At 39.7% G+C, this 14,873-nt stretch overlaps 1 protein-coding gene across 2 annotated transcripts in view; it reads left to right on the top strand.

The window, feature by feature from the left end:
• The window catches only part of hipk3b (homeodomain interacting protein kinase 3b), a 35,633-nt gene extending 21,901 nt beyond the window's left edge, over positions 1-13,732 (top strand). Inside the window, exons 4-17 of one of the 2 annotated variants that reach the window (XM_055037074.1) lie at positions 2,854-2,973; positions 3,377-3,463; positions 4,181-4,365; positions 4,445-4,604; positions 5,815-5,938; positions 6,040-6,161; positions 7,261-7,385; positions 7,638-7,805; positions 7,892-8,224; positions 8,306-8,452; positions 8,538-8,794; positions 9,308-9,359; positions 10,168-10,301; positions 11,935-13,732. In XM_055037074.1, the coding sequence (XP_054893049.1) occupies positions 2,854-2,973; positions 3,377-3,463; positions 4,181-4,365; positions 4,445-4,604; positions 5,815-5,938; positions 6,040-6,161; positions 7,261-7,385; positions 7,638-7,805; positions 7,892-8,224; positions 8,306-8,452; positions 8,538-8,794; positions 9,308-9,359; positions 10,168-10,301; positions 11,935-12,443 (2,523 nt within the window). In that variant the 3' untranslated portion in view covers positions 12,444-13,732. The remainder of the gene's footprint in view (positions 1-2,853; positions 2,974-3,376; positions 3,464-4,180; positions 4,366-4,444; positions 4,605-5,814; positions 5,939-6,039; positions 6,162-7,260; positions 7,386-7,637; positions 7,806-7,891; positions 8,225-8,305; positions 8,453-8,537; positions 8,795-9,307; positions 9,360-10,167; positions 10,302-11,934) is intronic. The other variant, XM_055037075.1, reaches the window with a different exon arrangement.
• The last annotated feature ends 1,141 nt before the right edge of the window (positions 13,733-14,873 follow it).

Raw genomic sequence — 14,873 nt, 5'->3', positions numbered from 1 at the left:
TATTGTGACTTTGTAACCCTTTTCAGTCTGACAGGTGTCTGTGGTTTTTGCGTCTCATTTATGTTTTTTCTTTTATTTGTGTAGCTCAGCTGCTTCGTAAAACCTTTTAGCCTAACATGTGTTTTCAGGCAGTTCCTTTCAGGGTGATTTTATTAATTTATTTTTTGTTCTACATGTCTGGCAGAATTCTGGTCTTGATTTGAAATCTGTGGTTTGTATTTACTCAAGTATTTTTTCTTTTCTTTTATTTAGCATTACCTTTTGTTGATGTTCTACCAAAACAGGAGTAATGTATATACATCACTTTATGACTTTAAGTACAATAAATTAGTTTAAAAGAAGAAACAATGGAATGATAACTAATTAAATCCTATTTTAATTTGCCAAGCAGCTGCAGGCTGTCACGAATGGTCATGCTGGGGTCACCGGATGATTTGGCTGCAGCTCATGAAGTTTCTGCAGCCCGTCTTCCCCCTTTCTTCTTACCTTTCATTTTGGGGTCTTGTTCCATCCCACGCAGCATATTGTATTTATAACTCTGGCTCTTCCTCTGCTCTCGGTCCTCCTCTTCTTACCTCATTGCCTAGTCTCACTATCTTATACTTTACAAGGATACAAGGCTTCTCATGACATGACAAACTGTGATCCTGTAAGCAGTTATAGATCATTGTTCTCCCTTGCAGCTTAAAAGATAAACTGCAAGTGATGCAGTTGTTTCTTTTGTCTTTGGGACTACTCAGCTTGTAAAAAAATATAAATATATATATAATAATAAGTGAGGTTAGAAGTGTATAGGCCGCCGTTGGAATTCTCCTCTGGAAGGTGGCACAGTTGTCTCTTGACGTCACATGTGACACATTGACATCAGGCATGTAAAAGACAGATTGTGTGATTCTAATACTTTCATTTTTGAGGAAGGTCTTTGGCCTGCATATATTAGGAATGTCAGTGCAGTCTGTACTCACTGTCTTTTCAGCAGAAGGTCCAGTCTAACAGTAGCTTCACGCCTGAGCTTTCTGAGCAAATAAGTCTTCGAGGAAAAATTAGGGTTTTCCTTTTGCAAGAATTTCCACCCACAAGGATCCATATTCTTTGTTGTCTTTGCAGCTACTATGTTCCATAGAAAATACTTTCTGTTTCTGTTTTCTCTTGATTTTTTTTTTTTTTTTTAACAGATGTACATATTTGACACAGAACATGAAAGGAAGAATTATGCTGTGGTTTCAAATCCACCCCTGCTGGGGAAAAAACATTAATATAGGGGAATTTGCAAAAAAAGAAAAAGGAAAAACAAAGAAAAGAGTGCATGATGTTGATGTGCACTGAAAGTTTGGGGATTTCCTCCACACATTCACTTTCCTAGATGTTTTTTCTTAGGTTGTCACAAAGCAGAAGAATTTCTTGGTGCAGTGTAATGAAAATATTTTGGAAGGTAAAGTGGTAACAAGGTGGTAAAATCCCAAAGGAACTTAAACGCAACCCAGAAGACCTCTGCCTGGAGCAGGTTTTTCAATAAAACAGATTAGAGTAGAAATTCCCTTTATTGTCCCACAGTGGGGAAAGACAGCAGCAAAGTGACATGTTGAGGCATGCAGGTTCACCGAAGGATGAAAGTATTAAAATAAATGAAAACAGAACAACAAACTGTACACTAAGGACAATATTACAAAAACCGTAATAATAATTTTTCCATTCCCTGGTTAGACTACTCATTAGCTTGGATCTACATTTGTTTTGAACCCAAAGCAGAACGACATTAACAGTGTTTTATCATTCATCATAGGTCTCTGAAATGGGTCATCAACATTATTGCAGAGACAGACCTTCTCATCCAACATCAGTGTGTGTCCTCACTAATGCTCTCCTAGAAGAATGAGGAGATTTTCACATGAACAGAGTTTAAAACTTGTACACAGTTTTTCCAGTGTTGAAATTATTGCAGATCAGCGTCATATTAAAGCTGGATTGGAGCCTTGGGATGTCAGTAAGGTTCTTGATGTATGCCCAAAACCTTTAGCAATATTGTGGGTTTGTGACAAGCCAACCTGAGCCAACTGTCCCACCCACACTGAAACAAATTGCAGTTTTTGCACCAGCATTGTGAAAACACACATTGAATGGTGCCGAGGAAACATTTTCAAATGAAGAAGCTTTTATTAAATAAAAAATATATTTATATGTACAATGGATGACAGAGCAACAGAGTTGAAATGAATGGAACATCATTGCTATTTGTTTTCTAAACATTCTGTTACGTATATCTTTAAGGATCAAATGTGTGATTATATGGCTGTTTAGACTTTTTCCATACCCTTCATCCTTCTCTAAGTGGGTCTCTGTGCTTATAAGCTGCGCCGAACCTCTAACGATTGTTGTTCTCTGCACTCGGGTGTGATTGACGTCAGCCAGGGTTCTCGCCACTCTCATTTCAAAAATTTGTGTGACATTCTTGCACCACAGCATCTGACTGCTATCCGCTGTTGCTGTGGAAAGCACTCAAACTGTGGGAGCCTTGATATCAGAGTTTATCTGGCACTTTTCAGGCATTATCTGCACAAACTGCAGTCAATATACTGGTGTTCATTTGCAGGACAGGTTCAGACTTTTCACAGGAAAAGGGCATCTTAAGTGGTTCTGCAATTGTTTCTACTCTGCAAACTTCCATTCAGAGTAATTTAATGGGGGTTTTTGAAAATTGTCGGTGCTTGTGAGATTGTAAAGTGCATTTGTTTTAAAATCATTTGATAAAGCGACATTATGAAACTTTAAACGAGACAGTTTCATAGTTTTCATTGCTAAATGTTTGAGCATTGCTCATCTTTCTTTGATTTTCTTTGTTTTTTTGTCCTGTAGATTCGCTACATCTCGCAGACACAAGGTTTGCCAGGCGAACAATTACTGAATACGGGGACAAAGACAGCACGATTCTTTTGCAAAGAGTCGGACTCGCCTTATGCAGCATGGAGACTGAAGGTGGGAACTGACAAACCATAGAACAGTAACTCTCTATCTGAAGCATCAGATTGTGGTCCTATTTTGCTTGCTGCTAAACCAGATTGTCATAGATCAAACCTTAACTCCTTTTGAAATTGTACTCTTCTTTCTACTGGGAAATGCTTGCAAATCCAATGGAACAGGAAATTATGGCCTCAAAATACATAAGAGTTTTTAAATAAAAATTTGGTCACAGTTTGACATGATTGCTGCTTATTTATGCCTAAAATCAACTACCTATGAATCAAAGATTTTCAATGCTAATGTCATTATATTACCATCGATAAACCATTTCTAAATGTGTGCCAGCAGCATGTGCAGGAAACTTTTTTTCACTAAATTTCTATCTAAGATTCTCATTGAATGATTTCTTGTTCTGCAGTCAACAGATGAACACGAGACGGAGACGGGAATGAAATCAAAGGAAGCGAGGAAGTACATCTTCAGCTGTTTGGATGACATAGCGCACGTATGTTTAGCTCTTTGGACTGAAATGTACATAGCAGGACTTTCTTCTTTTCATAAGAAGAAAATGACTGGCATCATTTTGAAGAAAAACCTTGTAATTTCTTGTGAAATTCCAAACTTAAAGTTTATAATGTAAGCTTCCAGTGTACTTCCTCAGAACTGGCAAATTCCTCTGTTTTCTGTCAGTACTTTCTAAATTTTGTAGGTTTTTTTTTTAGATTTTAGGAAATTCATATCCAATTTGTCCTAATTTGCCTTTTAGAAAAGCATGTTCTACTAAAATCCTGCCATGTCACAAAACTTATTGTAAGGTTTTATTCTTATTAGAGACTCATCAACAATTGTCCAAAATCATATGGTTTTGCTGTAAATCCATGACTGGCTGGTCGGAAATTGGAAATTTTGATCCTATTTGGATCTGTGAATGCCTCGTATCCATGAGGCATTCACAGGCAACTTAGGTTGGTTAAAATGAAGTCAGAGAAATTAAATTAGTATTTTCTGACATGTTGAGTGTGTCTGCCCTTCATTCATGCTATGAGAGGACAAATTTTCAGACTGCTGCAGTCTGTTCAGGAAAGCTGGTAGCTTTAAAAAAATGTTATGAGTAGAACAAGGTTTATGTTCTCTTGGGAGAGCGCACAGACTCTGTGTCTTGACGTCAGTTGTGCTAATTGCACATTCCACAAAAAAAAAAAGGCAACCCTTTGTATTACAGGTGAACTTGATGATGAATCTGGAAGGTTGTGACTTATTAGCGGAGAAGGCTGACCGGCGGGAGTTTGTGGGCCTGCTCAAAAAGATGTTGCTGATCGACGCAGAAGAGAGGATCGCCCCTGCTGAAGCGCTCATTCACCCTTTTGTGACGATGCAACACCTGCTCGACTTCCCCCACAGCAACCAGTGAGTCGGCTGTGCCTCACATCTTGTTACATTCTGCAGATTATTATGATTGTTTCACATACCGCCTTCCTGACCGTAGTGTGAAGTCGTGTTTCCACATCATGGACGTTTGTTGGACTCGTCCCACTGGGTATGAGGCCGCCAACAGAAATAAAGGTCCTTTCGTTCGACCTGTAACTACAACCACTGCTGCCTCAGCCAACCTCCCCTTCAGTAAGATCCCAGCTGTTCACACTCAAGTAAGTTGTCCAGAGTGTTAAAGTAGCAACGTCCACTTCTGTGCTTGTACATTTGTGTTTTTCAAACCCGTGCAAAAATAATTATTGGATCAGCCAACAAATATGCAGTTTCTCAGAAGATTAATCATTTCTTTTGGTAGATAAGAAATAAGTAATGAACAATTCTTGGAAGCAGAATAACAGAATAGCAAATGCTGCAGGTTCCTGACATCCAATGTTCTGTTCCTTTCATTTGTTCCAACAGAGACTGATTTCTTGCTTTTATTACCCATTTTGTATGCCGTCTTGCCTGTCTTATTGCGTCCTAGCACTGCTGTCATGGCAACAAAAACACGTCATGTTTCTGAGGTCATGGCAACAGTACAAATCACTGTTGTTGCCGAGAAGAAAAGAGGAGACAAGGCCCCCCAACCTATTTTGTTTTGGATTTTTATAGCGCGAAACGTCTCAGCATCTTTACCTGAAAGCAATCATGCCGAGTTTAAAAACTAGAAAGATGGAAATATTTACATATTGATGTTTGCGGGCAGCTAGAAATATTAGAAGTCTCATGTTGCTTTTCACATGCATAACTAAATAGGTTTGATCACTTCCAATTTTAAGCAGTATCTAATACTGCTGAGAAAGCATTTATAGGAGAAGGTCGTAACTGATTTGGTCTAACCCATATGAAAGCCTGCTTTGTGTTCACCATCATGTGTATGGGGGCTGGGCTCCATGCAGTAGCAGTAGCAGTAGCAGAACAATATAGCCCTAGTTCTCGTTATCCTTTAAATGTGATTATACCCAGGCACGAGAGGAGGGTTAGCAGAGAAGCAAAAGCACATGTTCCACTATTTAAAGGGTCTGACCTGTTTCCGCTCAGCATTGTTAGCTCTCCTGGTAAGTATCCAGATTCAACAAACAAGGCTGACCTCGGCAGGCCAGCCTGAATAAATCAGTCCCATAAAAAGTCATTTCTATCAGCTTGGACATGCGATGACAGTAGCAAAGCCTTAACTTGATAACTTTATCCTAAAGAAGTGGACTCTGGGTATGTTTTTTTGTCTGAATTTTGAATTTGTCAAAACAGTGACTTTGTTGTAAGCATAGATTCGAGGTCCAACACATTCTCCTCGATTCTGTCCAACTGTAAATCAAACTCTGTTGACGGAGCTGTCGCCACCTACTGGCAGAATAAAATATTTTGTTGCTTTCATCCTTTTTTTAGGGTTTAGTTCCATCTGCACCGTCAGTAATGCACCATGGGATACCACTGCAGACTGGTGGTGGTCAGTTTGGATGCAATGACTCGTTTCAGCAAGCTCTCATTCTGTGTCCCCCGACAATACCAGGTACAGCTGCGTTTGTCAGTCTTGATTTCACTTTTATAAATTGTGTTTTTTTTGGGGGGTTAATATCTAAAGGTCAAATATCCTGTTACTTTCATCTTCAGGTATCCCCACTAATACTGCTAAACCAGCTGGCTACTCTGTCCATATGGAGGCCTCCGTACCTCTGGTCACTCAAGCACCATCAATCCAGCCATTGCAGATCAGACCTGGAGTCATCACTCAGGTAGGGGGTGGATACGGATTACACTAATAACTTAAAGTGTTCATACCCTGTAAACTTTTCTTTTAATATTTGTTTCATTACATCACAAACCAAAAATGTTCAGCTGTTATATTTTCTGGTATGTCGCAATGTAAAATGGTGCATAAGTGTAAAGTGGAAGGAGAGGAAGGAGAGGATACATAGCTTTTCTTTTTTTTTATATAAATAAAATGAGAAAAGTGTGCCATCCATATATATTCAACTTCCCTGATTCAAAGTGTTGTGGAAATAAAATTTGCTCTCACATTTTGAGACTGAAATTTCTGCCCACTCTTTCCAAGTCTTCTCAAATTCTCACATTTTGGTCACAGTCTAGTCTAGACTGACCCATTCTAACACATGAAAATACCTTGATCTAAACCGTTCCATTGTAGCTGTGGCTGTATATCCGGGGTCATTGCCCTTCTCTTAAGGTTAACTTTGACCCTACGTTCAAGTCTTTTGTGGCCTCTAATAGTCTGAAGAAAAACATCCCAGCTGCATAATTCTCCCATGTTTCATTGCTGGGATGGTGTGTTCATAGTGATGTACTGTGCTACTTTTGCTCCATGTGTAGTGTTTTGGTCTAATCTGACAAAAATAAATTTGTCACATGTTTGCTGTGTCGCCTACACAAGATGTGACACTTCTCTGTAATGCTCTCCAGCAAGTACCCGTAGCCAACAGAGAACAGCTGCATTTATACTTATATTATCTTTCATACAGGCTCTAATTTTGAAAATATGTGACTTCTGGAGGAGGTTGTTTTGCACTGAATTTTATTTCGAGGTATTAAATTAAAAGAGGCTGAACTCATGTGCACATCGCACGCTCCGACATTTACCTGCAAAATCTTGCATATTTTTTTCTTCCTTTCCCCATCTCTGTGCTGCCTTGTGTTGCTCTGTCTCATAAAATTTTCATAAAAATATTAAGCTGTTTGGTTGTGATCTGACAACATGTTAAAGGGCTGTGAATATATTCCCAAGACGCTTGTATTTAGACTGAGAGACTGAGGTAAAGTTTATACCTAATTAAAATAGGTCAAATATTCAGTTGCTATTTTCCAACACACTGACAGGCCTGGTCGAGCCGTGCCCAGCAGATCTTGGTGCCCACTTGGCAGCAGGTTACGTCTGTCCCCCCACCATCAACAACACTGGCTTCTGACACTGTGACTGGCACACAGAGATTAAGTGACTGGGGGTGAGAATCCTTTCTATTTTAGTACTACATATCCTCGATGTAACATACTTTCACTGTAAAAGTATAGCTTTTTATTTGATGTTTTTTTATTTTTATTTTTTTTATTTTTGGTTGCTATACTTAAGGAATGGATGTAGTAGACTGAAGCTGTATTGTTTATTCCCCTTACTGACAATGAAGCCCGACTCAAAGCTGACCTTTGACATTCAGAATTTGGGCTTAAAGCTTTTGGCTTTTATTTTCTTATTGCAGGAAAGTGCGTCCCCATGGTAACCATTTCAGCTCCATGATTGCACACCCTCAGCCGTTCCTAACCAACCAAATGACTATGTCCACCCACCAGCCAGTCAACATAGGCATCGCACATGTGGTGTGGCCACAGCCAGCGGCAAACAAGCGAGCGAAGCCTTGTGTGAACAGGTACTGCACATGGATTTTATCCTTAAGAAAGACACGAAAACATGCGGCTATGGGAACTGACAACCTTTTTTCTTTTCGTTGCGCAGGGGCAGCAGCACCTCCCAAAACACAAACATCCAAAATGTGGCATGCCAGTCCCCAAAAATGGCCGACACAGCAAAGAATGTGGAGGAAATTGAGGAGGAGGGAGCCAGATGTCAAGAAGAAGGGCGCACCATAGAAGAGGGGCGAGTGGAGGATCAGGTCGAGGAGGACGATGAGGAGAGCTGCTGTAAAGTGGAGCCAGACTGCGAGGAGCTCTTGGTTTCGCAGGAACAGCGGCAGGAAATGTTGATCTCTGGCCTTGCCAGCCCGACTGTTAGTGTCATCAGTATCAGCAGTGATGAAGAGGAGGATGCACAAAGACACTCAATGGGAGAGTAAGTACTGAGCATCGGGCTCAATTTGTTTCTCATTCTAAAGGCTTTCACATCTTATTTTTACTCTGCTTACCAACTCAGGTGTAAGGGCAGTGCAGATTGTGAAGCATGTCAGAGCACCATCAGTATGGAGAGAGTTTGTTCTCTCAGCAGTCCAGACAGCACGCTCAGCACCAGCTCTTCAGCTTCAGCCCAGTCCAACAACTCCCCGTGTAAACAACCCAATAGGTAAAACTCTACTTTTGATCACGTTTTTACATCCAGGGCATTTACACAATTCAACAGAAACAGCTAATTTATCAACCTTTTCCAGCATGTCAGATGATGAACAGGAGAGCGGTTGTGACACGGTGGAGAGCTCGCCTGCCTCGCACAACTCCGGCCACAGCAGCAGTCCCTTTACCGAGCGCCGCTACATCGCCGACAGCAACCAGAACTGTGAGCCGCGTGTGGCGTGCGTTGCCCCTGAAACTGAGCCCAGCAAGCCTACAATACGCACCGTTGTGGTGCCTCCAATGCGGGTGCAGAACAATAACAACTGTTCTATCAGCGAAACATCTGGAAACACAGGTAAACTTGAAGCCTAAGGTTTTTAAACAGAAATGCATTTAAATGTTTGTTTCCTTAAACGACGTATATCATTATTTTTGCGCCTAGCCATTGACTACCATTGTTCCTCTTAACCCCAAAGCCATCAGCCCTCCTGTTTCTCCTAACAACAGAGACTTGCAGTGATTGTCCAAGTCTCACTTTTTCTCTACATAATCTGCCCATGTTTCAGTCATGAGGGTTTTTCTCCACTGCATTGATGAAGCTGACAAAATGTTATTTCTCTCCATCAGAGCTCTCAAACTCTGTAGGACTGTATGTAGCTAATCAAATTACTCATAGATATATGATGTCAAATGTTATCCTTCCTTTGACTCAGGCACAGTGGGAAAAAAATGCTGCTTCAGCAAATATTCAGTGAATAAACATTTTTTTGCCATGATAAACAGTTACCAAGACAGACAGCTACCAAGTGCTTAAGTACGTTATGTGAAGTCAAAGGTCTGGTCAACAGTGCTGCTGTCTGCTCCACAGGTCACATGGCCTGGGATTATGCTGTGTTAGTAGGCCACAGAGGTTCTCACAGGTGACTATGGGTTCCCTGCTGTGACGAATCTGCTCTGATTTCTGATGTGAACACTTGCATGATGTCTACATTTCTCTAAATCTGAGATCTGCTGAAATTGTGTGGATCTGCACTTCTCAAATCTGCCTAGTACATGTGTAATAACCACCAAATGTCCAATGCTCTGAAAAAAAAATAGGTAAAAGTTTAGTATTTTTTTGATATTTTAAAAAACTAATGTTTGAAGTGTAGCTTTTCTGCTGTTACACATTATCTCTGTGGGCTTTGTAACTGCTGTGAAGAGTAATTTAAGTATAAATTTTTTCTGAGTTTAAAAAGTGAAGTGTTTGGCTTTAAATCCTAAAAGAAAATTATACAGACTCATTTTGCTTTCGTGTCAATGGCATATCTCTCCCCTGTCTTTAAACTACTACAAATGAAGCCCAACATAAAAGGGCACATCTCTCTATTTTAGTGCTGAAAGATTTATTTATAGAAAACAATCTGACCCCCACCATAAGCTTTATGATGAAGCTTAGTTAGAAACCTCTCCTCTTCTTCAAAAATACTTCTATTTATACCCATCTATGTTTTAAGCTTTGGAACTGATCCTACACAGCTGAAATCTCTGATAAGCCCACAGAGCTGCAAGTGGGTACCGAGATATGCTGTGCATTTGCAGTTGTTGCAGTTGGATACATGCTCCAGCTCAAGTCCTATTTGCTTGTTATATACTTTCTGACACCAAGACCTGAGTACCAGTATTTCTGTATTCACCTATCTCTGTCTCTCTCTCTGTCTCCTGTTACATGACCTCTCCCGGTCTTAGAGTCTTCGTGCCACTCCAAAGGGCGAGGCATTCCTGGGCGACAGCATCACCACTCCACACTGCTCCTCAACAGGCCACAGAAAATTGGCCCTGTGTTCCAGCCCCAGCAACAGCAGCCTATAGGCTTTGGGCAGGTGAGGGAATTCACAAACTCAGTATTTAAAATGAGAGTAATGGTTGCACTTCCATTCTTTTAAAGGGTTATTAAATGCAGAAAACAGTTGCACTTCATCAGTCGAGCTTAATTTGGCAGCATTGGCATTGATCTGATGAGAGTCAATTAGATTGACTCTCATCAGATGAGCTTAGTATCTCTTGGTAGAAAGACATGTTTCACCTTCTTAAATAGATCAATGACAGAAGTGTACGTACTCTAGCTTGCAGAAAGCTGGTGTACTTTCTTGTAAACGTAATGCTGATTTTTGCTTGTCAAACTTTTTATACCGCTGCCAGTTTAGGGTATTAACATTTAGCATCTGTGTATTTTGAGGGGAAGAATTGAATCTGACGAGAAGCTGGCAGTTTGTAAGGACTGAACTTGTATAGCGCTTTTCCAGTCATTTTGACCACTCAAAGCGCTTTACACTAGAGTCACATTCACCCATTTGCACTCACAAGCGCACACACATTTATGCACCGACACGCAAGCCACTTAATTTGGGGTTAAGTGCCTTGCCCAGAGGCATATCGACATGTGGCAGGAGGAAGCTGGAATCGAACCTACTACTCTGCCATACAGCCACAGTCGCCCACACTGGGTGACTTCTGCAGATACTTGGGTGGTTGTGACTGCATGTGGGTAGTCAAGAGCCATAAGGAGAACACTTGAATCGCAAATGTTGTCTTTTTGTGGCAGTGTGTGTGATTAGTTTCCAACGTCATGTTACAAATGGAACTTCATTCACTCCACTATCTGTTCTGATGTCCACACTCCTAATTATTGAACAGTTCCACTGTATAGTACTGTGTCTTGTTTGTTTTAAGTAAAAAAAATCAGATGATGATCTGCGATTGTAAAGTCAAAAACTGAATAAAATATTAAATGTTGTTTTATATGTATTAAATGAATCAATATGAACAACTCTCAACTAAAACAAACTTTTAAACTGATTTATTACATTTGAACTTTTTGTGAGTTGAGCAAAGACTGAAACTAAAATTCTGGATCGGTGTGAGAAGCCTGTAAAGTGAACCATTCTGATAATGGCTCCATACTTAAAAGTAACAAACAACCACAAAAATCTCAATCAGTCAATTAAACTTTATTACAGACTCTTCTGCACAATAACACACAAAATATATAATAGAATCTAAGAACACATGCACAAAAAACACATGCAAAACATAATTTAAATTGATCAGTTTAAAAACAAACTGGGCATCCTGAAACTAAATGAGTAGCTAGAAGGAATCAGGGCAATTTGTGATCAGTACAAAGATATTTTTTGCAGGACAGATCAAAAGTTTTATGAAATTTACATTGTTGGAAGTGTTTTAAATGTGCAAGCACAAACCCAGCTTTAGTCAAACTGAACAGAAACTACAGCAATCTTTCTAAATATCATCACCATTTATTTAATCATTTTTAAAATGATCACAGGAAACATTGTCCTGCTGGTTTCTGCAAATGGCAGTCCGAGTTCATTTAGTCTTTTTTTTTATACCAGTACTTCTCGGTTTGAAAACTAGCAGTGTCGCCTGCATAAATAAGAAAAAGAAGTCAAGATTATGCGCATTACATTACAGATATGTTCTTCTCTCCCTCAGGTCCAGCATTTCACTTCATGCCACCAAGAATGGAACGGGAACTTTGCCAACCGGCGACCACAGGCGTACATCCCTCCCACCATGCATGGACACACCTTCACACTTTCCCACAGCAGTCCAAACCACACAACAGGCGCCCACCCCCATCTTGGGGGCCACCCGCATTCTCAGCCTACTCTGTTGTCGTACCCTGCGTCTGGCCCTCTGGTTACAGCGGCCCCCGTGGCCCACCTGCTGGCTTCCCCTGGCGCCTCCCGCCCCGTCCTCCAGCCCACGTATGGCATATCCCACCCGGCAGGCATTGTGCACCAAGTGGCAGTGGGTATCAACCCCCGGCTGCTCCCCTCCCCCACCTTGCATCCACAGAGCCAGTTCAAGCCCCTTTTCCCCCCGCACTCTTACATCGCCTCACCTGCTTATGGCAGTTTCCCCCTCAGCCCCACCAAACTAAACCAGTACCCCTACATTTGAGTGTGGCTCTGGTACCTTTCCTACCACCTGGTGGCTAAGCAGGGCAGCATCCCATCCTAAACCACAAACAACATGGTTTTCATTTCTAATAAAAAAAAAAAACCATGGCACAACCACAGAGAAAACAAGCTATTTTTTGAATCATGTCGACTTGGTTGTAATTGAACTTTTAAGCTTTAAAAAAAAGGAAAAAAAAAAAAGAGTTCCAACGGTGGAGATGATCTGGCAAAAATTAAGAAGGAAATAATGTATGAATGATTGAATGATAGAATGAATGAGTAGTTAAACTCACACTTAATGTGTTTTGCACATTTGATATATCTTTGCATTGGATCTTCTACGAATACTCCTCAAGACAGATGAATAATTGGGGTGTTGTTGAATAGTTAGAAAACCCCCCGGTCCCAGCTATTTTTCTACATTGCCTTCTTATGTGTGCAAGACACATCCATATTTGTAAAGCCATCCCAGTCTCTAGCTCTAGATTGACAGATGCACATGTTGTCCACGGTGTATGTTGTACTGCGTTTGAAGTATTTGTACCTTTTCTGTGTCTTTTGATGTTCGCAATGTCAAGTCAATTATCCGATTTAAATAGGGTTGTTCATCACGCTGCATGTGGTCTTGCATGAGCAAAAATGTAAACGGAAAGATGCATAGACGTTGCTCTTATTGTTTGTGTCACAAGACTCGCTGCATTGTATAACTGTCCCCAGCCATAGTGCCTTACATATTTGAGGTTGTTAATGTTACTACTTATATATGACTATATACATGAATATTAATGTACTGGACTGCAGCACTTGAAATTCCAATCAGTCGATGCATCCTATGTGTGAGTATATATATGCACATGTGTATATGTTCCATGCATAGCCTGCATGGATGTGATGTATCGCGGACAGCGGTGCTTATTTTCGGAGTCTTTGTATATTTCAGTGTGTGGTGAGTTCCTTTTCTGTTCTTTCAAGAAGAACGGCATGCTTTGCTGTTGCGAATGCCTGCTGTTTCCTTAAACACGTTTGATTTTTTTTTCCCTCTCTGTTTCCGAATGAACTAGTGTACAAAGTGCAAGTACTGGATATTGCTTAACATTTGATAATCACTTTCTATTTAGTGAAACTCTTACTACTAACAGTATTTGTACTGTTTAAAAACGGCAATACAATCTAAATAGTCGTCGGTTATATATTTCTTTGCTTTTTTTTGTCTTTCTAATTTTATTTGGAGTGTTTTCACTTTGTTTTTAGATGTTTAGAAGTGTGACGGGCATGGCTTTGATTAGGTAAGATTTAAAAAAAAAAAAAAATGCAAATTCGTTTTACGATATGGAATATTCTTAGCCTGAGCAAACCATGCAGTATTTGATATACACACATATATGACATATATTATAGAGCTAGAATATTTAGTACAGATGCTTGTTAAGGTGTGAGGTAATTGTGTGCAATTCTCTCGTTTATGCATGTGTGACAAAGTTAACTTTTCCCCTTTACATTGATACCATTTGTTAAAGGCTTAATGCTTATCAATGTCAACTACTTATTTTATACATTCCGTCAGGGAGAAAGTGTGTAAAGAAAAAAAAAACATACACACACACACACACACACACACACACACACACACACACACACACACACACACACATATATATATATATATATATTATATATATATATATATATATATGCACAGAACTTTATATATAAAGTGCTGTGTTTTTATCTTCTTTATTCATTTAGAGTGGTCCTCAAAAAATGCACACACCCCTGTTCAAATGGCATATTTTGTGATGTGCAAAAATAATTGTAAAATTAATTTTGATGAATATCTGCCCTAAGTGTGTATCATCTTTAATATGACATTGTGGAAAATATGTGAGAGCTAAAAACCTCTTGCACATTTCTAATTGATTCACTTTGTTGAAGCATCTTGTCAGTCAATTTCAGTCTTCCTAAGTTTACTCAAATGAGTTGGACAAATCAGAAATGAAATGCAGCTGACTTGTGGGATTTTACCTTTGTTTGGTCATTTATATCCATTTGGTAAAAACCTAGTTTGCAGAGATGTTACCTGGATAGGATTTTTATCTACCAAGATATCAGATGTGGGAAATTTCACCATAGTGGAGGTGTTCACTGATGGTTGGAGAATAAATAGGAAAATGAGGACTTTACATAAACTGAAGTTTTTATCAAAACTAATGAAAAGAAGAAAGTGAAACTGGACAGAGAGTCAACAAACAACACCAAAGGACCTGCAGGAATTTTCAAAATGGTGGCTGCATTTTCACAATATCTTGTCACAGAATCAATTAGAGTCTGATGAAACTATTTTTTCCACTTTTTTTCTGTGACTCCAAATGTCATGTTCAACATAGCAAAGAAATCAAAAGAACGTTGTACCAATAGTCAAAGATGGCAGCGGCAGCATTGTACTTTAGGGTTTCCTCTTAAATGGAACAG

Source organism: Poeciliopsis prolifica, unplaced genomic scaffold (genome assembly GCF_027474105.1).
Source record: "Poeciliopsis prolifica strain line A6 unplaced genomic scaffold, Auburn_PproV2 SCAFFOLD011, whole genome shotgun sequence".
In the NCBI taxonomy this organism is placed as follows: domain Eukaryota; kingdom Metazoa; phylum Chordata; class Actinopteri; order Cyprinodontiformes; family Poeciliidae; genus Poeciliopsis; species Poeciliopsis prolifica.
Note: the sequence above shows the minus strand (reverse complement) of the source record. Positions and strands in the feature narration are given on the sequence as shown.